Consider the following 25,237-nt stretch of genomic DNA (forward strand, 5'->3'; position numbering starts at 1 on the left):
TTGAGAGAGAATCCACACAGAATCCATGTCCAAACCTGCAGACCCCTGTGCGGGAGAGTACCAATGGATTTATTTATGGGAGACGCTATGTTAGAAAAGAGGATTCTCTGCTTTGTATTCTTGCTTTCCCTGTTCACAGGGAAAAGAGGGCTGAGAACTTGGTCTAACAGGAATGGATCGTCTCTCAGGGAAAAGCAATACTAGTTGCTCTACAGGTGACTAGAGACTGCCACAGCACTTTTATCTTAATTTCAGAACATAATAAAGGAAGCATACAGAGAAATGCAATTCCTCAATCCCTGCCCAAAAACAGGGTCATAGCCAACATTCCCAAAAGGCTTTTCCTTAATTATGGCCTCTGCTGCTTCTAACCCAGGAGGCAGTTTGGGATTTACCTCCATGGGTCTAGCTCTGCAAGACGCTGGGTTTCCTGCGAGGTGTCAAGCACTGCACCTCACCAGGGACCTGGCCAGTCCCTACATGGAGGGTGCGTTTGCAAACCAGACACCTTTAGGGATGTATTACACAGATCCTAAACCCATCACTTCTACCTGAATCTAAATATACAGCTTGGGCAGACAGAGTCATCTCCTGTGGCTGCTCTACACCAACTCCTCAACTTCCGTGGCCATTTTGACCCCATTTGGAGTACAAAACGAGCACTTAAATGGTTGCTGCTGATCACACTTGGTTATTGGACTAGGTACTCAGATGGTCTCTCCAAATAGGCTCCTACTTACATGGCTCACGCACATCATAAATCCCTTTTACCTCCCCAGGATGGGTTTTCTTATCTGCCACATAGTTCAGCAGTGAGGGACAAACAGGGAATGCAACTAAACTTCCTACTGAGACAGTTGAACTGGGGGTAATGATTAACTCAAAACCAACTAACCAGCTTATACCAGGTGATTTAGGACCAGAAAAGCCAGCTGTGTAAGTGGAAGATGGACTGCATGGAGTTCTCCCCTTACTGGCACAGGAAAGCCAGCACACAAGCATGTCTCCCAACGTGGAGCATGGTGCACCTGGTTTACACCATCTCTGTTCTAACACATGGGTGAAGTCCCAGCCCCTCTGCAGCAGACCTGCCATCTGCTTCATCAGCAGTGAGGTTTCACCTTCTGACTTGATCACTGTGGATCTGTGCTGGCACAAGATTTCAGTTGGATCCCATGTTCATAGAATGTATAGGGTTGGAAGGGACCCTTAAAGATCATCTGGTCCAACCCCCTGAAGTAAGGAGGGACACTGTTACTAGATCAGGTTGCTCAGAGCCCCATCAAGCCTGACCCTGAAAAAATGGGTTGAATAAAGAAAGTGTTACTCCATCAGAGCATCTCTGTGTTGCTTTTATCACAAGACCCTGCACAAAGCTTTGATTTCTCATACTTGGAGACAACACACCCTGGGGAACCCAGAGAGGAGGGAGAGATGGACCCAAGAGGACTCTGTGGCTTTATCAGGTTGGTGTGAAATGGAGCTGCTCAAACTGGGGCCCCACACTTCTGTGGCCACTGTAGTGCTTTCAGCTGCCCTTGGGATGGTGAGGGAAGATCTGACACACCAATTTTCTTGAAATTCTGAACCACGGTCACATACACAGGTCTGCTGAAACTGGGAGGGCAGAAAGTGAACAAAAGAAAAAAGGAAAAAGGAAGAAAGACATTGCAAAATGGTTGATGAGAGCTGTAGACAATGAGAGGCAGCAACGGACACGACGGCAAGATAAATGTCAAGAACTATACACTGACTCTAACATCACCAGTGATGAAACTTCTGGAAATCAATGGACTTCAAATTTTACCTGGAGGTGCAAAAGGGAGCACTTGCACCCAAGTACCTCAGCCAAGACAGGCTGAGCTTCCTCCTCATCTCATTAATTCCTCACTAAAATTGGTTCTTCGTTTCACCAAGCATTCATGTGCACCAGGAAACTCATGGCTAGAGGTCTGCAAATGGGATATCCTTGAGAAAATGTATATATTTAGATAAAAATCTATGACTTAACAGACACCCTACGCAGAACCACAGCTCAGTATCAACTACACAGCACTGAAAATGGCCAGTGGAAAGACTTAAATATTTCATGTTGTGATTTAAGATCACTTCTAGTTAAATCTGTTACCTGGACCAGGACAAAGAACCGTTTCTTCCATCTCTTCCAGACATTTTTACCAATGGCCCATAAATACCTAGGAGAAAAGAACAGGCGAATTCAGTACTGTAGGTTGTTCTCTTGCTTTTCAGTATGTTTTCCTTACAACTACGAACTGAAGTTAATGTGGAAGCAGGAGTAATTGGGAGACTCCTAAGCTCAGCAGCATTCATTAATATGTTTGTTTGCAGCCTGAAAAAATAACCTGTAAAGAAAGTGACAAAAAAGGCTCCCAGAGCCTTAATGTTACACAGTATTAATTCCCACTTCCTCTTTGTCTTTGACAACTTGCTCAGAATTCAGCTCTTTAATGCCACCAAATAGCTACGAGACGGTCAGACAGGTGAGGAATACATCAGCTATGGAAGAATCCAGGGAGAGAAACCCCAAATGTTGCTTTAAGCCTTCACAAAACCATTTGGCTGAGGGAAGCTGTCAAACAGAGGGATACTCACTGCATCAAAACCAGTACCCAAGATCCCAGCATACATTGGACTGATTGAACCAGGTCACTTCGCTGAACAGCTTAAGGATTCCTAAAAATTGCTTAGCTACAGATATTCAAGCAAAAGGAATAATTTCTAAGAAGGAGTAAATTTACTGTTTTCAACAAAGAAAGAATTAAGTTTTAAAGTTAATGTTAGAATTAGCATTTAATCTCTGTGATGAAGTAGCCACTGTGACACTGTAATACAAACACTGGCAAAACCAGTGGCAGCACCAGACTAATAACAAATACAAGGACATTCAGCATGAATATGCTTTATGTATCATTATAATTCCTTTAGTTCTGGCTCATTACATAGAAAAACAATTCATTTTAGGTGATGCTAGTGGCTCCCTATGCCAAAAGAGATCCATCATACTCTTTGTGAGTGTTTAAGCCACAAAACTCCAAGTCATGCTACATCTTCCCAAGGACAACCTAATTTCTAATTGTGTGGCACAAAGGTGGACGATGCCAGGGGTGGTGGTTGGGGATCCCATGGCCCCAGATCCTCTGACACTCACATCTGGAGGGGAGAGGTTTCCCTTTCAACTTTCCTATCATTAATGCTACTCCAGGCAAATGCTCTTTAATTGTGCTGTGTATCTCTGCATAAATAACAATGATCACACTGGAGTTTAATTCAAGTGGAAGGTGCACTGGCAGTACAGTCTCAATACTGAGAGGTCAATACAGAGAAACATAGAATAACTTAGGAAATGATATCATTCTCAATAAGAGACTCAGGTAGTTCACCTGTTATTTCCTTACAGGAAAAAGAAATAACCTAGCAATTTCCTGAGGAATACTGTTTAAAATGTAAACTGTTTGGTTGATATGCATTAAAAAAGACTATGCTAAGAATATGGAAAGTGCATTATAAATAACTGCACTGATACCATTTGAAATTTATCTTTCTTTTGACCTCCTGTGAACTTGAGAGAAAGAGTTTCTCTTCCAGAATCTTAAAAAAGAGAAATTTTCTAATGCACAAACAAATTCAGGTCAGATCAAGACAAGCATTTACCCAGAGTGCTTCATGTTTTGAGGTTTATCCATTCGCACGGCAAGCTTGATCTTCAGGTCTTGATCCGGGCAGTTTTTGGAAACAGTCATTTTGTGCCACTCTGATTGCTTTGGGCTGTTGGGAGTAGGGTGGAGAACAACCTGCAAGCATCAAAATGAACAATGTTAAAGGCAAAAATTATACACAAAATGGGTTTTCATGGGGGAAAAAAAAATCATCTCGGATGAGCTACTTTTTCCCCTAAAAGTCAGCTTGGAGATTTCTATTCTCATCAGTGAGGATGGCTTTTTATTGCTTTTTTAAAGCACAGCTTATTATTTTGAGATTAGTTCATATATTATTCAGCTCCTCTACCTACCATGCCATCATTCATGAGGCTGTGCAGAGCAGAACTGCATTATTGGTTCCCATCATTTAAGGAAAGACCGTGGTAAATGAACTTGGAAGTGTCCAGGTAAACCAGTCCTGGTGTGATGGGGAACTGCTGTGAGCAGCAAACCAGCACCAAGTTGTTGCTGAGGTTGCCCACTGCAATCCCCGACTTTCAGCCTCGTACAACTCAGTCAGCCTCCCTGACATGTCCCACATGAGTGTGCACCCAGAGCCACACCACAGCCACCATTTACTCCTGGTGTTTCCATTCGTGTCCTCTGAGGTGGTTTAGCCCTCTCCCTCCTACGCCCATTCCTCTTCTGATGCTTTCACCCTCAGAAGTGGCTTTTTCACTGGCACAGATTCATTCAAGTCTCCACTGTCCTGTAGTGAGATGAATTTCCTTTAAATCCATTAACCTTTATGCAGCAAATTATTTTACAAATGGCAGCACTCACCCTTGTTATTTGCTGTGCTTCCACCACTCATCGCCCACTCATGCTTAGTCCGTGCTCCTGCCAAACTCCATCCCAGGCTATAATCTTGTATTCCTCTGCTCTTCAACTTCACTGCTGAGTCAACAACCTAGGGGCTGTTTTTCACCAAAAAAGCCTTGACACTATTACCCGTTGATGAATGATTTTAAAAATGATTTTATTGCCTCCTCCAAAGGCTGAGGTTAACATCAGTAGGTTCCCGACCTCACCATTATTCATCAACATTATTTATTGCTTCTTTTATTGAACTGAACTAATGCTTTCTCTGGCAGGAATCTGAAGCTGTTATTAGTTACACAGATAACTGCTCTACACCAGTCTCTGCTGCATCATGCTTAGAAAAAAACCACATTTAAGCAAATCCTGAAGAAGTAAGTCCTCCATGCGGGGGAGCGTTAGAAACATGAATGGACCCAAATTCCGATCGCCCTCCAAGGACCCCCACTGCAAGGCAGGGTCATGCAAACACATAGACTAGCACTAACCCGCACCTCTCAGCAAGGGAGCAGCCACTCAGGGTGTTTGGGATGCTGTCTACTTTGATTTCTAACTCTTTTTCATCAAAAGGCACACAAACTTTGCTCAGTGTTGTTGTAATTCATGGCTCTTTCCCCCCTTGCTCTCAGTGGATGAAGTCTTGGCATGGCTGAAATCCATGGGAACGTTGCCACCACCTTCAATAGGGCCAGGATGTATTCCCATGCCTTCAGCTGCCCATCCAGCAGTTTAGAGCTTGGGAGTGTTTTCCAGCTCTCCCTTCGATAAAAGTGGTGAAATGAGGAGTGCCGGCCAGTTGCCAACTTACCCCTCGCAATAGAAAGTGAGCATTGTGCAGGCCTGGCAGAGCACAAAGCCGCTCCTCAAAGGGCGGCTGAGCATGGGTGTTTTTGTGTATAAAACTCACCTCCCTTCTTTCTCCATGCAGACAGGTTCATACTCATTCCAACAACTAAACCAGGGGCTTAACACACTCCCGGTTTCTTTATTTCCCTTAAAAAAGAAATCCTGATGCAACCTGAGCAGACACGCGTCATCTCTCAGCCACTGCGGGCACACCAAACATCCCTCTGAAGTTCGGCCAACTGGGAGCACTGGTGGCCATGGGCCAGGGGAAATCAGTGCCCGGCTCCCTGCGCTCGCCGCTGCTGGCCCACGTCCTTCAGAGCGCAGCAGCTCAGAGCTGAGGGACTGCTTCCCGCTGGACTGCGAATTAAAGTGCCTTGGCAGGGCTGGCTCATCAGCATTTCAGGGCAAGAGGGGATGCTTTCGAGCCCGACGTCTTGCTCAGAACAACATGCACAGCTAATTGCTTCCCAAGACCAGCAAAGTCAGCACTGCTCATGGCTGCCAGTGGAAACAAGACTTACAAAGCAAGTGGGTCTACACCCGGTGTAACCACTCAGGGGAAAAAGCCCTGAATGGCATCACGGTCGGCTGGGTGAAAAGCTCTGCTCAGCATGCTGCAGGCAAAAGACCAGAGCATCGGGCTGTTTGAAGTACAAGGTTTTGAAAATAATCCTGAAAATATTATGACGCTGTGCAGCAAAGCAGGTGGAGGTCTTCAGTGTGAGACCTAGTGGGGTCACCTCTTTTCTGAGAAAAGGAGCAGGGCAGGGAGAAAGGAAGGATCGAGGTGTGGATGATGAGAGTTTGAAGGGGCTGTGACTTCCTTTGAAGAGAAGATTGAGATAAGGAAAGAAGAGGTGACTTTGCTTTTCTGTCTCTCAAGTGCAAGAAAAAGGGTTGTTACATGAATGTGAAAACACAAATCGGTAAAATGAACAAATTATGGGACAAAATCACATGCAGCGCTATCCACCATAAAGATATCAATTCAATCAACAGCTCACTGGGACCTGAAAGAACGTTTGGCACTTGTATGGGTAGGATAAATACAACTTTGTTGTATAAACACAGACTCTCCTATGTCAATTCACAAGCAGCCATAGAGTTAGCAAGAAACATCCCAACAGGTTAGTCCATAATTGGAAGTACCGTACTCAGGCTTCTCTCAGGATCAGAGGCTTTCTTGGCCACAGCCATGCAGACAGGGCAGAGGGCAAGGAGCACTGCAGAGCTGGGCAGACAGAGCCCAGGTTGCTCCTGGAGATGGCTCAGGCCATGCTGAGCTGTGACATAGGGGGTACCAAGTCCATGTGTAAGGTGCAGCCACTCTTACCCTGATCTGATTTTCATGGGGTCTCATGCTGATCTCACACCTCTGAAGAGCTGAGGAAGGCATGGCAAGGAGTTTGCTGCCACTTATGCCAACACATATTATACAAAAAAAATCCACGGAGAGGAACTGAAGTGTCCCAAAGCTACAGAAAAGTGCTGTCTGCAGATATTCTGGGGATGTGAGCTGTAGTGATGGAGGGCCAGCAGTCCCAGGGTGCTGGTTTAGGGACCACAGGTGAGGGGGGGAGATGGAGTCGGAAGGTTGGCTCTGTGGCCAGAACCCCAGGAATCTTTGCTATTAACACCACTGATGGGGGCAATGAACTCCCATGTTTCACTCCCCAGTCCAGCCCCGCTGAAGCCACCAGTTCAGCCAGGTTCCCCAGGGGAGCCAGGATTTCCAGCCCTTTGCAGCGAGTACCGCAGTCAGTGCTTTCAAATGCTCAAATGGTGCACCGGCTGCTCAGCAGATACGAGAGCAGCTTAACAATCCCTTGCCAAACTTAAATCCCCTCTTTCTGCTTCAGCATAATCCCCTTTTCTGCCTCAGGAATGTCCATTTCCGTAAGCAACTTCTAAGGCTTTCCGGACTGCCAATATCACACACAAGCTCCTCTGCCTTTGCTGAGTGCGGGCACAGCCAGCTGAAATGCTGCCATTAAAAACTCACAACAAAGACAGCATGCGAGATGCTCTCCTTTCCAGCAGTGGAAAGCTTGCTTTTTTTTCCTCCCTCCTGAAGCTTGGCAAAAAAGCAGAGCATGTTGTGCTCCAAAGATATTTCCGTACAGGAGAGATTTCTCTAGAAAAGCAGGGCCAGAAGGAAACGTTATTAAACTCAGCATCTCCTTACCCTTCCAAGCTCTTTGTCCTCCAGGGCCAGCACTCCCGTGCTCTCCGTGAACAGCTTCACCTTCACCGCAGGAAGCGCGTGTGTTGTCGTGAAGTCTCCTTGGGTCCCCCAGCTGTGAAAATAAGGACACAGAGGGGATCAGCTCCCCTGGCAGGTCAGCAGGGTGTGCAATGGTTTACCAAAAATGTCCTGTCTGGCACAAGCGGAAGTGGCTGGGCTGTCTGAGTGACAAGGGCATTTATTATCTTTTTAGGGAAATGTGGGACCAATGTTTGGAAAAACCATGATGGTTCTCTGGGGGGGGGGAAAAGAGTATTTGGGAGCAGCACAAACCCAAATTTAAGAGAATTTTTTATTCAGAAAGAACAATACATCTCCTGCAGCAACAGCCTGTATAGTCACAACAGAGTTTGAGGACCAAGGACATCTACACCCACAATATCCACAACCGCTCATGCCTCTGCTCTTGGCTAATTACCTCTCCTTTCCACATTGACAATGAAGTTTGCTTTCTCTGCAGAAACCCCAATTTAACCTAGGTACTCTTCCAAATCCCAGCCCAGTGCTCCAGTCCAGTCCAAGTTTAAGTTCAAACCATTATGTCTAGAATAATCCTAGCTTGCTGGGACTGCAGGGCAGGACACTGGCTCCTTGGGGATGGGGTGGCAGTGGCCAGCAAGTGGCCACTTCTCCAAATATGCAATGAACCAAAAGCACCATCTGTGATTCATCCTCCATGAGTCATTCCCTGGCTGGCCCCCACCAGAGGGAGGGCTGGGGATGGGCCTGAGCATCTTGCACTGGAGGTTTCCTCTCTCAACCCGGACACTTGGGGAAGCTCTGAAGACCAAGTGGCCTCATTTTGGCCACGGTCCATTGCACTTTGTTTCAGGGACTATCCTCCTGGGCCCTGTTTCTGTCCCACTGAGCATCCTCGTAGGATTCTTTTAAAGATACCCAGACTTGACATAACAGCCAGCTTTCATTTAGAGAGATCGCAGGGAAAAGAAACCTGTGAAACACCAACTCTGTTCAATATCCTAAGGGCCATGGCTTTTCAAATAGGCTCATGAAGAACAAGTGGCGCCGCTTGCACCAGCTTGTCAAATTACTCACCTGTGCTAAGGTTTTTGAGACACAGGAAAACACTCTCCTCTGGCAAACAAGCACAGACTAAAGAGGGTCATGGAACAAAAATGAGGTGGAACTTGAACTAATGCCTATTTGCAAGCTTTAAACAACTTTGAAAGCAGTGGAGAAGAGGAAAAAATACATTCTACACTAAGGGGTAAAAGGACATGATGCTTTTATGTTTGAGACTTCACAGCTGTGTTTCAAGCTTTGTTTCTACAGCTTGGAAAGTTCAAAATCAACTAAAATGAAGCCAGACAGAAACTTCTAGACAGAACTAAGCAAAGCACTCCTAAACCAGAGAACAGCTCAGGCAAAGATGAAGAGCAGAGGAGCAGGAAGCGGGGAAGACTGCACCACTGCAAGGAGGATGCTCCCAAGCACCAGACCATGCAGAAGCCCAATGTGAACACAGCAGATAAGAACTGCTCTTTTCTCTCTTTTTTTCTTTCCTTTTTCTCTTTATCTTTCTCTTTGTTTTCTATGATTCATTGTGAGCTAGATTTCTATGTTGTTCCTGGAGACCCTGAAAATTCATCACAATTCCTATCTCACGCAAAGTGTCCAAGCAAGCTTGAAGAATAATCACAGACAAGGTGCATTTTGTGACCTAGAAGAAACCAAGAGTGTGCCATGAGCAATGCCTCCAAGTGATGTGATGGAACACACACTGCAACCTAAAACACCGCAAAAGTCAGACGAGAGACTATACCATACCTCACTGCCCACACTTCTATTCACCCTCACACTAGTGATTACACTGTCTCATTTTACCCTGTCCTCAAACCAGATCCTCTGCTGAAGAAAGACAGTTCCCTTGAAGTGGCTGGGAAAAGGCTCAGATGACGTGGTGCAGCGATTACATGTTCTTCAAACACAAATACCATACAGCAGTTTTTGCATTTGAAATGTTATTGGGGAAAAATAATGTACTCCTTCCTGTGCACAAGGAGCACGGGTTTACACTCTTCTCTCCACTGAGCAAACCTCGTCCAAGTGAGCCGAGCAGATGAGCATGTTTGGTGCAGAGCTGATTAATGAACTTGGCTTCTTACTCAGCTCTGCTCTGAAGTTTTCTCTCCCGGTGTCACTGCTCCACATGTTTCATCTCTTATGAGGATGCATCAAACCGCTACCACCACCAGGAAACAGAGGTTTGGCATAAATTACCTACAGCATCACAGGTCCAGTCAGATCCCCAATACAGCATCTCTTTCACGTGTCATCTCTCAGCTACCCAATTAACATTTAAACAGAAGAACCAAGAAACAACCTTATTTTTTAATTGCAGCTTCAAGTCACAGGTTTTATTTTCTCTCTTAAGAAACCTGCGCTGTCACCAGCAGGGAAGGTAGGAAGATAATCTTGCTTTGAGTAAGAGGAAAAAGTAAGAAAATATCCAACCTTACACTGCGTATTTTGACAGCATCTGCTTTATAGAACTCATATCTCTGTTTACTATTAAAAAGCTCTTATTTGCTGAAGCATTCCCAGACCATATGTTATCAACAAATGTTACTAACCAAATACAAACAGTAATTTTCATTAGGTTTCCTTTATGAGAACAACATTAACCACAAAGGGAATAAATGTTTCAAATGACAGCAAACACACATAGCGAACCCTTAACGACACGGCGGTGCTTACATATTCATACCCCCAAAAAGCCCTGAAAAGATCCACGCCAACAAATAGAGACCCTCAGAAGTTGGGTTTTGTGCCGGTTGAAGCCTGCGGTGATGTCATTTGTTGCCATAGCGATGCTCAGCATAAGGCCATAATTCATGCCACCGAAACATCATTTGTATTCAACCTAAGTACGAGGTTTATCTGTGCTGCGTATTAAATTATTGTTCAGAAAATTAGCTCTGGACAGTACTCGGGTATTAGGATCTTCTGAGGGACTAAAAATGTAATAGTTTCATTTCCACGTTTAATAATTAAGCAGGTTATCACTGCAGGAGTTTATTTGTTGGGAAAGTGCCTTTGGGACCCATTCTGGACAAATCTTCTCATGAAGCAGCCACACTATCTCGTCCCCGTATCACAGAGCTCATACTGACACTTTAAAGCAATAATACATCTGCAAATGAGGACAAATAATGTCGTTCTGCCCAAAGGAGATATATATACACGCCACAGAAAATAAGTACACCAGCAGAAAAGTCCCGACAGAATTCCACCTGAAACCCTCATCCCAGCATTTCTTACTGTCCAGTGTATCCCAAAGCCTGGAGCTGACCAAGAAATGCTGCTGTGCACAGGGACTTCGGCAGAATTATCACCCTATTTATGGCATCTGTGCTGTTCCAGTGATCTCACTAGGATCTCTCTGCATATCCAGGGTTTGTAGTCAGGCATCAAACTTAGGATGAGTAGCTAAACTCTTCTGGCTGCAAAGAGCCGGAGGATGAGATACGCCCCAGGTGCTACCTTGACAAATGCTGGCTTTTGTTTTCTCTTTTACAAGCAAAATAAGTAGATTATCACTGTAGACTTTGTGACTATGGATTTACTTAGAGGTGCCATCACAGTCACTAACAAAACAGCCTAAAGCACCAAGAATGAAACATAAAATGACACATACCCAGAGGGATGAGTGGACAGCAAGGGAGGGCAGTCATCCTTGTGCCCCACTACCTCCATGGGCTGATCTAATGTGGAGCACTTGAAAGATGAGCTTACCTGTGTGATTTCAGGAGCATTTGGGAGCTCTCACTGGCACTGTCCTGACTGGTACACGGAGGGAAAGCAATGCCATTGCTGATGCAGGTGCCAGGCTGCTCAGATCAAGCTGCTGTCAGCTGCTCCAGGCAACATGTTGGTGATCTTCTGGCAAACCTTCAGGTTGATGTTACTCAGCCCTTCCCAAAGTATGGACAAAACAAGACCACCCAGGCTCCTCACCTTGCTGCTGTACCAAGATCTTACCCCTTCCTGCCATTAAGTCACTGCAGGAGAAGCTCTTTTCATCCTGACCTTTGGCTGTAGTCTGAGTGCTACCAAAATGCAGACACAGGGATAACAAAGTCAAATTACTATGTAGCCAAAAAGGCAAAATCATTCAAACACTATGGCACTATGTGACAGTGTGTGATTAAAAAACTATTTTGGGTATGAATAAGGCTTAAGCAAAATCCTGCAAGGGTCCTTGTTCTGGCTGCACTCATTTATTCCATGAAACCAGGCAGCAGGGCCTCCAACTCCAGCTGCTGTCCTCCACAACAGCCCACTTACATAGCCTAATCCACAATTTTTTCAGCTGTCCTTGAGAGACTTTGACTTAACCACTTCTATTCACCTCTAGTGTGTAAGCTCCTCTAAAGGAAACTTTAGTACCCATGACCTCGCCAAAAGTGTACACACATGTTAGCATCCATGTACTGTTGTCTCCAGCCAGTCTGCTTAGCCCCTGCCTAATGTGAAACAGTAACCCTCCTTCCATCACTGCTCTTCTGACTTGATCCAGCCAGAACATCGATGCCTGTGATCTCTATAAATAATGAACAAGCACAACTGAATTATATTGCTGGGTGATGAATCAGCCCTGCCAACCAGCTCGGCCTGTCAGCAGGCTAACATGGGAGCAGCTGGAGAGTGATGCGCTTTCCACAGGGTTGACATTTAAACATGACCTATGACCAGCTCTCATGGGCTTCAAAACTGCCAGAGGACACCTCTTCACCCTCTCCAGATGTATTTATTGAAAGGGGTTTGCCAGCTTGCACGGAACAAACATGAAAAAAGCACAAATTAAAAGTAAAAATGTGTATTAAAGGAGGGCTGCGCTCTTCCCTCTGTGGGTTTGCTTCAGGTGTGGATTAAGCTCAATGTGCACAGCAGGATCCGGACACACAGCACCTCTCTGCAGGAGATGCCGCTCTTCTGCCTTGCTCCTACAAGTTTACAGCTTCAGTAAAAAGTCTTGCAGAGTAATATCCTTGTGTATTGGCCAAATTTGCAGTTGTTTATTGAGTCACCTGCTTAGTATTCTTTTTCAAGTGTAAGTGAATCAGCAGCAATGCCTGACCCCTCCCAGGCCAGGAGCGCGTCCTTGGGAATGCAGAACACGGTGTGAAGCTGCCTCCATGTCTGTATCCAAACTAAACTTGGTTTTTGAGGAGACATCCCACCTTTTGCTGGGTCACTGCTGCACCTTGTCCAGGTGAGATGCTTTTAATCCAGCCTTGGTTTCTTGGCTTGCTGTGGTGCCTGCTGGAGGCTGGGTCCTGCTCCGAGGATGGAGAGGTCCAATCCTGCTTCATCACTGGGAGACTGAAATGCTATGTACAATCTTGATTAGTCCTTCCAGAAACCCTGACCAGCAAATGATGGTTTTCTTTCTTCAGCCCACTCCTCCCCTGCCAGAAGAGACCTTTCCAGGAAACAGCCTTAAATTTCGGGCCACAAATCATGTATGCCCAAAGCTTGAGTACTGGGAAAAACAAACTTAGAGAAGAAGCCTGCCAGGCACTGAGCTGACCTACCTTCATGTAGCTGATGGAGTAGTACACCCTTTCCCCTAATGTAACGCTAAGGTGTGTTTTATTTTTACATACTACTAGAGACACAAGCAAGGAGGAAAATAAACAGTTTTTAAATGTGTTGAACAGTTAACTGTATGTGAAGAAGCATGCAGGAAAGCTTTTTGGTTTATTCTCTAATGCTTTACATATACCTGCTATCCAAAAACATGAAATAGAAGTTGACAACCACGATTATGGTCACCTTCTGAACCTCCCTCACCCATATCCTGAAGCAGCAGTTCAGTATCACGGAGCGCACACAGACTTACTCAGCTCAGAAGCAAAATGTGAAGTAGGGACGGCATTAATTCCACTGGGGTGAAAATGCTCATTTCATTTTCAGAAATGGGCATTTGTGAGTTTCTAGGAATGACATAAATGAGATGATGCTGCCCATGTGGGAGAGCAGCCAGCTTGCTCCTCTTTGGGAGCGGTGCTGGTGAGGCACTGAACTGGCAGGGGATGTGACAGTGGGGACGTGTCTGGGACGCGTGGCACAGGCAGGCGCTCCCACCTGCACCAGCTGGGTCACAAAGCCGTAATAACAATAAATAGGGCGTCCCAGAGCCTTCGGGAAAATACGGATTTTTTACAGCTCTTGTGGGTAATGGCAACGGATAACAGTTTTGTGGTTGGTGTCCTTGGGATCTGAAAAAACCCAAAGGCAACAGAAGAATTAGGGCTTTTTTTAGGCTTTCCAAGAAAACCCCCATGCTGGGTGACACAGCTGGAGACCCACGGAGTGCAGCTCCACGCACAACTCTGCTTCAGGGGGACATTGCCAGAAACCATGGCCAGTTTGGGGATGCTGGGCTGGGGACAGTTATAAACTGGGTTCTTCAAAGAAACATAATCCAGTGGGCAATACACCATCTCAAGAGATATCATTACTGAAAAATACAAAATTATTTAGTCAGAAACAAAGTAAGGTGCTGAGTAAAGACACCAAACAAAGAACAGAGCACATGGTGCCTGCCCTGCAGCATTCAGTGCTGTGGATGAAACACGGGAGGTGCTGGTTCCTCCCACAGCAGCAGCCGTCCCCTGGCAAAACAGCAAATTATTTAATCCATTTGGTGTTTTCTGTGGGACTGAGTTTGGATTTCACACGCCACAGAGGGCCTTGAATGGAACTTTGGCTCTCAGGAAAGGATTTGATCTTTATCTGACAGGAGAAGATGCTGAGATTCGTATTATTTTTAATGTGGAAACCCACAAATTTAGAGGACTGTACTGCCATGTACACGTGTCCATGTCACCTGCCTTGGGCTCCTGCTATTGTAGTAACGGGAGATCTAATGAACAGCCTGTGGAGCTAGGCCTTAATTTGCCTCATCCCAATTCAGAGCCAGGAAGCAGATGAAATGAAGCTAAAGAGGGGTGCTGGAGGTGACTGCTGCAGGTGCACGAAAAAAGATCTGAAATGAAAATCTCAAAGGATATATATATAGATACAGAGAACCTTCTATGTTTCTGCTTGTGCAAAAATGCCCCGGGCTAGGAAATACAATTCAGGTGCTAAGGAAGGCACCTTTCCACTCTGCCTGCAGAAATGGGTTGAGAACTGTTTGCATCCGTAACACGGCTTGATTCCCAGAGCTGCTGAGCCTCCACTGGGGGTTCCTCCCACGGTAAGAGCTCAGTGTGTTTACTCACCTTCAGAACAGGATAACCAAAGTCATCAGACACAGAGTGACAACGCGGCCTATTTTTGTTCACATGTGTTTCCTCTCCTCCCTCCCTGCTGACAGAACAGCCTCTCAGTCCCATCCCCTCGGAAGAAGCTGAGCTGAAGTGGGAGTGACAGCGCAAACAGATTTGGTTCCTCCTAGACTTCGTGATGCTGGTAAAACCTGCTTTTACTGAGCAGGTGACCAACAAGTCAGCATCTCTGCGTGCCCTGGCCGGCAGCGGTGGCTGTACCTGCCTTCCCCCGGAGCTACCTAACACCCTGTGTGGCCATGCACGGAGCACTGATGTCTGCTCTGATGGGTAACCCAAGGGCTCTCTGAGTAAAACCATCGTTTCCTGTCATGTCCTAATTCCTGTTGAGCATGCAACACTTCCTCTGCTAAAAAACAAAAGCACCATTAGTAATTCTTTTACTTGCAAAAAGGGTGCTCATTTACCCCAAAACACCACTGCAGGAAGCGCTGTGGTGTGATATGACAGGTGAGCAGAGACAGCGGGTCCCTGAGGACCCAGCTCCTCCCAGCAGCAGCCTGAGGATGTCCTCCAGCCTCCAGCATTTCAGGGACTGTCCGTATTTTGTTCCTGTGTCTCAGACACAGTGTAGCTGTCACGCACGCAGACACCATCTTGCTTAACATCATGCAGCCGGCAGTACCAGACAGCAGATAAAAGGCACCATCTCTCCTTCCAGGAGCTGCAACTCCCACATCCTCAAACTGGCTACGGCAACACGATGACTGCCGGCTGAGAGAGAAATATGTCTGGGAGAGCATCACATCTGCGTCTGAGTGTGCAAGGTGCAGAAGGAATAGGGAGAAGCTGACGGAGGCTGCAGCAAAGCAAAGCCTGGGAAGGTCTGCTCCTGATCTGCTTGTGGCTCACACACAGAGCCCGCAGACCCCGTTCCCGTGCCAGCACCGTGTCACTCGGCTGCCAGGGCACCGCAGCCAAGAGGAGCTGCTGAGGCCGGCGGCACAGCTTTAGGAACCCAAAATAGGACGATCTTTGCTATATAGAAAATGCAGATTTCAGCACGAAGTGTTTCCTAAGCATAGCTGAAACGCAGGGGAAGTGTTACGGGGAAGTTGTAAGAAGGGATGGGATGGGAGGTGGATTTAATCACATAATAGCTATTTACGGCCACGAGATGGACCCCAGAGATGTCCCTCTGCCACGCCTGCACCCAGCCCAGCCTCACCTCCTGGGCCCAGGACCACCCTTGTCTCCCACCGTACTGCAGATCCCAGGGCTGCTTTGGATGAGAGTCTATGGTAATGCTATTCACCACAATCTGCGGGGTATTAACAGGGAAAATAAGTAATGTGATTTAAGTGACGACTGCTTTTCAAAGCCCTGTGCTCTCGCTTAATACTATATTACAATTAGAGGAGAAAAGCCCAGCAGGAGGAAATGGAAATGTAAGCCCAGCAACCTTTTACTGGGAGGTCTGAACTGAAAGAGTAATTGCTTTTACAAGGGCTGCTTACTGTACACGCTTCATCAGTATATCTGCTTTGGATACTGCAGGAGTTAGATAAATAAATATAATAAATTATTTCATTCATGAAATGGGTCTGTGTGCATTTACTACCTGCAGTTGTTACCACTTCTTGTACAAAGTGACTGCAATGCCACACACGTGCTAATCACAGTTTCCTTTGGCCAAAGATGCTCCACTGAACCAGCCACAGAGCTGCTCATTTCACTGAGCAATTATTTAATTCAGATGTGGTTAATCACTTCTGCCAAATCTTACCACTCCAGAAGAAAACACAACTGCAAAGGGGAGCCCTGCAGCTACTTAAGTCCTGGTTCGGGTTCAGACTTACCCAGGCCATGCATTGCCCACTTTACAGAAACTTGGTGTCTCACAAGCACTGACCATGGAAAAAGAGAGAGAAATCCTCTGCCTGAAAATACCGGTTACTGGTTTTGTGCCAACATAGTCTAGACCCTTTTTTATAAAATTCAGTACAGGAGAGCAACAAAATATTTCTGCTCTGTTTAGATTTAGGAAAATGGCGCAAGATACCTTTCCAAAATTAGCTAAAGAGAGGAACAAGAAGTGTGAGACTCTTTCTTGTCATGCCACCTCTCACATTTTTGCTGTCCTACATTTTTCTAAGTCAGGACCCAGAACGGGAAGCCCAGACCCAGCCAGATATTGAGATGGGGTTTGTCTTGCCTAACTCCTGATGGCCAGGAGAAGTCATCCTGGCATTCCCTGGGCCAGTGGGGACGAGTGGGCACTGCCAGCAGATGATGCCCACCCGGCCATCTCAGCCACGAGCATTTTCTCTGCTGTGAAATAGAAACATTGCCCTAGTTACATGGATTTGAAACCCAAAGCAAGGACTAAGCCACTGGCCCTGGGTCACACAGAAGAGTTAGAGCAAATATGCTAAACACCACGTCCTTCATTTTAGCAGGAGACCTGTCCCTAGATGTGAATTTTGCATCTCTGGCCTGACAACGACTGCAGGGCTCAGCAACCCCTGACTTGCTGAACCTTCAGCAACCACCATCAGGGCCTGGCGAGCCCTGCTCCCACATCCTAAGGGATCTCCCAGTTGCAGTGGCTGCGTAGCTGCTGGGATCCCCTTTCTCTAAGCCACGCAGTGGGAGCTGCTGCAGATGCTCTCGGCTTTTTGTGCCTACAAGGCAAAGGTGTGAAAGTCTGTTTGCTGTGTCCTGCCTTTCACAGGCTGCTTCAACTTTAGACACCTTGGAGCTGCTCTGGAAGGGGTTCAAGAAAACGCTGCCATATCTCTCTGCACTGCAGGCACGTCCACAAGCTCCTCTATCCACACACATGCCTTGTCCCCTTTGCCCATGTAGTGACAACAGTACACAGTCCCCTCTAAGTGCTTTCACACATAGTGCTGCTGTTGCAATGAGCCTCCCTACCTTCATTTCACAAAGGATAACTAAAGCATTGAGAAATCACTGTCAAGGTTGGCCTTCCCATTAAGTGACTCTCTGCTCCACAGCTCTGTCCAGGCAGGATTAGGCACAGCACCAGCTCTTTAAAGCATGAACTCTATCTCCCTACACTACTTCACAATCAGCAACAGCAGTGCCTCTCATGAAATAATAATGTGCTCTACTTGTACACAGCACTTATTAAATAAACCAACAACCGGGCATTTTTCACATGTCTCATTCCTGCCTTTCACTTGGCAAGCGACATGCAGAACTTGCACTAAGGCATGGCTTAATTTTTTTTTATAAACACTAACCAGGAGCATTAAACAAGAAGACTGAATGTACTGTTTTGCAGTCCTCCTCTTAATTTAGCACTCTTTCAGATCACTGAATCTCAATCTCATTTCAATGTCCTTTTGGTCTTTACTACCCCATCTCAAGGTTGCATGCATAGGAGTGATGAAGCAGACGGGTGTCTATGAAAATTGCCTTGGGCATCATCACACCTTCTGGAATACTTAAATTTGAATGTATGTGCTATCACAGGAATACATAATTCCCAAGTGCATAGGAACACTCCAGAAATTAGACAGCTGGCGAGAAAAGAGACCCATTCATCTGTGAAAGCGAAGGTGCATGAGCTCAACCCTTACTAGACACCAGAGAACCTATGTGAATGCAATGTATGCTATAAAGGTCACGGGAAACACAGCTTACCTGATACCAGAGAACCCAACTACAAGAGGCAAGTTGATAGAAACAAGCCTTCATTATTCTTCAATACAGTTTCTAGCGTAACATGTACAGAACAGGAGAGAGGAGAGACCCACCTGAGACCTTTGGGAGCAGGACCGTACCTTGGATCACCATCTGCAGCCCCTGCAGACTCTTGCACTGCTGGCCAGGAGCTGCACCATGTGGCTGCCTCAGTGATACCTGAGGTAAAGGGACCTCTATGGGGTCTTCCCTTTATTCCGCAGAAAAAACTGAGCTGCTTAAGGTAAAGCAGACTTTTCGGCCCCTCGTGGTCCCCAGGGCAGCTGCTGAACTGTATAAGAACCACTCCTGCAGGGCAACTAAGAGGAAGCATCAGAAGATACTCTGAATTTCTAATTAAAGAGGCCACTAAACCACTTGTGTGAAGACTTCCCATAATAGATCGCATGCTTGCACCTGGGTAATAACATTTTGGTGCATTTTTTGCTGTGCTTAATGACTTGTCCAGAGCTTCCACTTTCAAAAATGGGAACGCCATAACATAAATCTCGAGAGCATTATGGAGATAACACAGCATGTGCAAAAGGGGATCTGAAGAGCAGGTCAGACTGAACAAACAGCAGAGACCCTGAGGTGCAAAGCTGTGCACAGCCTCACTGGAAAACTGGCTCCTAGACGTGCTAAATAGCTCTAAGCAAAGAAATCCTGTGCAGGGAGTTTGGACACCACTTTGTACCCTTCAGAGGGGCTAAAAGCGACTCCTCTGAAGTTCCTGTGCCTGTCACTGTCACCTCTTCACCTGGTGGCACCACGGGCTCAGAGCACCAGATGCTGTGGGGCAGATGGACCCCCCGCTCAGACCCTCACCCAAGGACGAGCGCTGTATCCCAAAAGTTACGGTGTCTGATGCTGGCTGTACCCAGGGCTCAGCCACCTACTTTGACACATTCATAATGCTCCTGGAGGTTTCCTAAGGTAAAGGAGCTATAATCTTCTGCACAGCTGTGAAATGAAATCATGCAACTGGAAAGGCAAGCCAATCAGTCTGGGTAATTAAGACAGCTTATATCTAATGCTGAAGCCAACTAGAAGAGGGAGGAGAAAAAAAAACCCAAACAAAAAAACCCAGCTATCTCCTGAAATTTCCTTTTGCTTTGTTTTTGATCCAGTATGATGAATTTTGCTTACCTAGGGCTTAGCTAGGCATGCAAACCTCAATATGAATGACTGCTTAAAACGTGCAGCCATGCAGGTCGCCCACCCGAGGTTTGCCATGGGGTGACACCTCTGCAACACAACAACGGCGCTGAGTGTGGCATGGGCACAAGAGCACCCAGGTGATGCCGCGAAGTCAAAGGCGGCCGATTCTCCTGTCTGCAGAGCCCGCAGGGCTGTCACAGGACAGCAATGCCACAGACTGGTCAACCTCCCGGACTGCAGAACCACCCATGTCCGAGCCGCCTGCCAGGCACAACATCAACGGCTGTACTGAGCGATACACAACGTGAACTGTGGGCTAAATTCTGCTCCCACTCACATCAGTATAAATCCCTTTAGTTCAGTGGACTTAGATTTATTCTACAGAGGACAGAATATTTATTTGTAATTTATATGTGCAAGCTCATCTCAAAAGGACCTTTCTCATTTTCCCACAGGGAAGTGTTCACAGCATTTCCCAACTAACTGTGGCAGCAAGACAAGGATGGCAACAAAATGCTCTTATCATGCTCCTACTCTGTGCAAAGTCACTGAGCATCACTTCAAACTCCAGGGCCTGAGGCAGGGGATCCTCGATGAAAAGACCAGATTTTCCCCTTCTGCCAAGAAAGAGAGGACATCCCTGCTCACCAGCCTCCTTTCCTGCAGGGCTTCTCCCTGTGCTGCTCAGTGCCCATCTCCCAGAAGGAGATGGTCACCAAACGGCGCTGAGAAAGGATGCTGAGGTGTTCCTGTCCCTCTCCACAGTCAGACATCAGGCTCTGATGGATGTAGCACACCAATTTGAAATGAAGACCCTAGCTGAGTGATAAGCCTGGAGGTGTGGTGCAGGGATCCAAACAGGGTAGCCTGTCGCAGCAGAGATAAGCAGCTGAGCCATCAGAGCACCTTGAAAGCAAATCAGGGAGCAGCATCAGGAGAAAGCACAAAGATAAAACAGGGCACCCCTGTCTCCTAGCGCAGTGGCTAAGGCAACAGAGATAGAGAGGTTTTAAAGTTTACCAAAGACATTATCAAGAGTGAATTTCTGGAGAGGACAAGAGGCCCAAGTCCTCGGTCACGACAAACAACGTAAGAAGTGACACAGAGACCCATCGAGTGTCCTCTTTCCAGCACTGCCCTACAGCACATGCTCAAGACAACTGCATGGCAATAGTGATTAATTTTTTCTCCTTCAAAAATAATAAGGTCCATCCTCCCTTCTCATACTCTGAGCTACTGCACGACCCCTGCATTAGGACTGAAGAGGCTGCTCTGCAAGTGGGGCTATATAACCTCAGAATGAAGCCCCTTCCAGAGTCAGAGGAGCAGCCCACACCTCTGTCCCTTCTTGGGCATGCCAAAATGCCTGGACAGGTTGGTCAGATTCTTCCCTAACCAGTTATTCACAGCCAAATGGTTCAGCTGAGCTCAATGCAGTTACACTTGATTGTCACTACTGGAAGCCAGGGGTGAATAAGACTTATCTGCACGCTGAAATACATCCAGGTGAATATATAGCATTTATTCACAAGGCACGTAGGACCTCGCAGTTGTTTGTGTCTCTTTGTTGTCTTTTGTTCTGCTCACGTCAGAGAAAGGCGATACGATAAGAAGACGAATCACCGGTACAGCCCATGAACACTGCCACAAGCACAGACCACTGTTTAAATACAGCCAGCAGCCTCTTTAGAGACCACAGGACAGGGGTGTTGGGGTGGGACCTTTTCTGCTGTTCCCAGACCCCTCAGCAACCTTGTTCTGAGGCACTGCTGAAAGGGCAGCATCGGAGACATGCAGAGCCACCTTGCTCTACAGAGGGCAGGCATCAGGACAACATGCGGGGAAGTGCAGGGGTATAAAACCCTCAAAGATCTGTAAGAATACAATTCTGGAGTAAAAAGCAGTAAAATCCCGCTCACACCAGGATTTGGGATATTTTGTAGAGGCATCTGCGGGTTAGGGCATAATGCAAAGGCTTTTTCTTACACAACTTATTAAAAGCACTACTAATAATACGCTGCGAGCCTGATCTGAAATAACCCTTGCTATTTCAGGTCTGGCTTTCCCTAGAACTGTGCCATCCCCTGTACCCGCGCTGAGGCAGATAATCCTCACATGAAGGGATTGGGCTTAAAATGTCAGGAATCCAACACGGCGGCTGAGAAGAAAGAGAAGACCGGGATTTACTGCCGTCCCGAGAGCCCCGCTCCTCGCACACGACTCAGCCGATGGCTTGGTACGCCTCGCTGCTAAGCCTGCTGCTCCCCTGCCTCTTGCAAGATCTACAAACAGGATTCAAGCTCTAAAGTCACTAAGATGCTTTCAAACATCTTATTCTCAAAAACTGCTCGTTTTGCACCAGGGAAGATGAAAGGCGAATCTCTCACAGACCCAGACCACTGCTTTTGGAAATCCTTCTGCGGCTGGGAAATTGCCTTTTTCTTTCAGAGGTGAGGAGCCCAGGTTAGCATCCCTGGCATGGCATCAAGCTGAAAAGCAGCCTGTGCTGTGGCCCAGGTGTTTTGGTAGAGGGCTGGCATTTCAAGGACATGTGAGCATATATTGAACAGCTCCATAAATCATTCTTAGGTAAAAAGATGTCCTACAAAGTCGCCTGGCCCCGTGACACTCTCCTTTCCACCCCCCCAGGACACAGGGCTGTTGTAAAAAAAGGAAGTTTCCTATTGAATTTTACTGTTCAAATGTAATTTTTTCCCCTTGATGTGTATGAGAAATTCAGTCTTTTGTAGCCTGCATAGCCTCAAGAACGATGGCAAAACTGAATTCCAGGCAGCCTGAAGAGTTACAGCTTAATCTAAGAAAATGCTGCCTGAACTGTATTAACGGCTGTTCTGTGAGCAGATATTTAACCTGAACTTCTATTTATTGAGCCTCTGAGACATAAAATTTTGGGATGCACAGGGGTAACCTGCTTAAGTTACTTACACCTTCCTAGTGCTGAGGCTCTGAATCCCTGCAGCGTGCTCCTTGTCCCCTGCTAACGCACACAAAACCTGGGACACGTGGGGTGCTTTTGTTGATCTGGTTCCTTTATCAACGAGAGGTTTGCTTATGGCAAAAAGTCCACACGCAAACATGGTATCAATGACCTCGCTGAGAGCGATGTCAGCATCTAAAGAGACACTCCAGAAGGCTGCTTTGGCTGACCACAAATCTTTTGTCTGCAAGGCAGCATAGCTCAAAAATGTACCAAAGACATCTCTGAGCTGCTTCTATCACTGCCCTCATCACCCAAGTATCTGAGGGCCTTCAAGTCTTGAATTAAGCAACGACCAGCATATCACATCTAGTTCATTTCCTTCTCTTCTGAAGAGGAGGATCTAAGTGCAGTAATTTGCTTTCATAAGGCTTTGGTTTTTCGTGTCGGGGCGGGGAAGCGAGGTGAAAGAAGCCCTTCTAAAGCAGAGAGGGAAAAAAGGACAAGCTTTCTGTGATGGTCTCTGGTTTCTGCGGAAGGTTATTCTAGAGCCTTGGCCTGAGTGGTCTTTGGTTATGGAAGGAAAGAGACCCAGAATCCTTAAAGAATCAAGAAACTGTCACACCGATTCCCTCCTAAGGCATTTCCATCAGTATTAGCCCAGTGATGGAGCAACCCAGAAGACTTCAAAAGCCTGACTCGCACTTCTATGAGAAGCCCAAGCAGAAAGAGGATGAGTACGATGGACTTGCCTAACTCATACCACACCACACCATTCAGCGTTGGCTGCATTTTCCTGAGGGCTGATGGCTTCAAGCCCAGACACTGCACATTTCATTATGATAAAAAGACCCACTCAATTAAAGAGCTCACTCCTACAGCCCTTATTTTCAAAACAACTCTTGCAGAAATGGCCCTATGGCTGACAGCAAGAAGGCTTGTGTAAGGAAGGGCAGACCCTTTCGGCAAAAGTGGGATGAGCAGTCCAAGCTAAACAAGCACACATAACCCAGGAGAAGTGTGCTTTTCAGTATGGGTAGTAGTAATTTCCCCTAAATAGAGCCCAACTTTCTCCACTGAAGCAATAAAAATACCTAAATTAGAGAAAACTTCAGGTCCTTATGTTAATTTTCTTCTAAGCACAGATCTCCTACTTCCTTCTCTGAAGCAGATTTTGAAGCGTTTTGATAAGTAAGCCAGGCTGAAGCACTTTCCCTGATGGGGAATATTGTTTTTAAACCGCTTACTGCAGATTTCTGTTCTTTCAGTACAGTGCAGGGTACAAGGCATCAGCAGTTTCTGTGCCTCCACGGGAGGACAACCAGCCTGCCTTCAGCCCTGCTCCCCTGCCTGCAGCAGCTGGTCTTCAACTGGCTGCCTGCAGTGCTTGTGTAACGCAGCCGGGTGATTTCAGCTTTCCATCCATGAGCATGGGAAGCCCCTGGTGAAATGCTGCTAGGGGATGGCAGCTCGGAGGGAATGGGATATGGGAACATCCCAAAAGCAGCTCCTCCAGCACTGCTCCCTGCTGCCAGAGGCGGCTTTAGATCACCTTGGCAATTCTCCACTGTGAGGATGCACACCAAGAATTTCATTTAAGTGTGAAACCTCTGCAGTGAACCAGAGGAAAACTGCCTCAATCCATACAGATAGTGTTTCAATTTAACTAATCTCACCAATCAGAAAAGAAACAAGCCATTCTCACTTTCTCCTTCCAAATTAACAACAACCAGTCACTACTAGCAGGCTTATAACAACATCTGGGTAAGGCAAAAAAGCCAAGTACAGGGCCAAGGCAGGGGATTTGGGGACCAGGTCAAAGAGGACAGAAAAAGACTCTGCCCTTGAACTGGACGAGGGCAGAGTGACCTCAGATAAAGCTTTCACTGAGTGACTTGAAGCTTTCCCCAGCTGCTCTCTCCACCTCTGGCTGTGGCTGCCAGAGCGTGTCCTCCACAGCTGATTCTCTTTCCCATAGGACTGCCAAAACCCTGACAGTGAGGACAAGATTCAATACCTGCACTTGATGGCACCAGTTCAGATGGACACTTAGACATGTACTTGTCTAAGCACATGCTTAACTCCATCCCTATTTAGTAAAGTACTTACGTATAGGCACAAATTTATGTCTCTATGGCTACAAGAGACGTAAGCCTCTCATTAACACTTTTTCTTTTCTCAATCAGGGCTTATGAGCCATTCTTAGTTGCAGGACGATGCTCTACGTATGTGGAAGGCCACGTTTCTCCTCTGCTTCTCAGAGCCCTGTCTGACCTCACCATGCACGAGCCAGAGATATCTGCAGAAGCTCAGCAGCGCAGAGCTGGGGTGGAGAGAGCAAAAAGCAAAGCAAGACTTACGTTGGCTTTGAGGCTTCAGCCTGGTCAGTCTGCAGTTTCTCCCCCCCTTCGACTTCCATGGTGCAGTACACAATACGGTTGGGGGCCAGTGACTTCAGACCCTGCACCTCCATGATGACAACCTGCAGGGCAAAGAAAGTGGAGCGTAAGAGGAGCAGACCTTGCTCTGGCTGCTG

The 25,237-nt window shown here is 46.6% G+C and overlaps 1 protein-coding gene across 1 annotated transcript in view; it reads right to left on the reverse strand.

The window, feature by feature from the left end:
• The window catches only part of CADPS (Ca++-dependent secretion activator), a gene marked incomplete at its 5' end in the record, with an annotated part of 168,303 nt that overhangs the window by 103,849 nt on the left and 39,217 nt on the right, over nucleotides 1–25,237 (reverse strand). The window contains 4 exons of the mRNA XM_010178929.1: nucleotides 2,129–2,195; nucleotides 3,673–3,812; nucleotides 7,573–7,684; nucleotides 25,062–25,183. Coding sequence (XP_010177231.1) covers nucleotides 2,129–2,195; nucleotides 3,673–3,812; nucleotides 7,573–7,684; nucleotides 25,062–25,183 — 441 coding nt within the window. The remainder of the gene's footprint in view (nucleotides 1–2,128; nucleotides 2,196–3,672; nucleotides 3,813–7,572; nucleotides 7,685–25,061; nucleotides 25,184–25,237) is intronic.

This window comes from Mesitornis unicolor, unplaced genomic scaffold, assembly GCF_000695765.1.
Source record: "Mesitornis unicolor isolate BGI_N332 unplaced genomic scaffold, ASM69576v1 scaffold322, whole genome shotgun sequence".
Lineage (NCBI taxonomy): Eukaryota > Metazoa > Chordata > Aves > Mesitornithiformes > Mesitornithidae > Mesitornis > Mesitornis unicolor.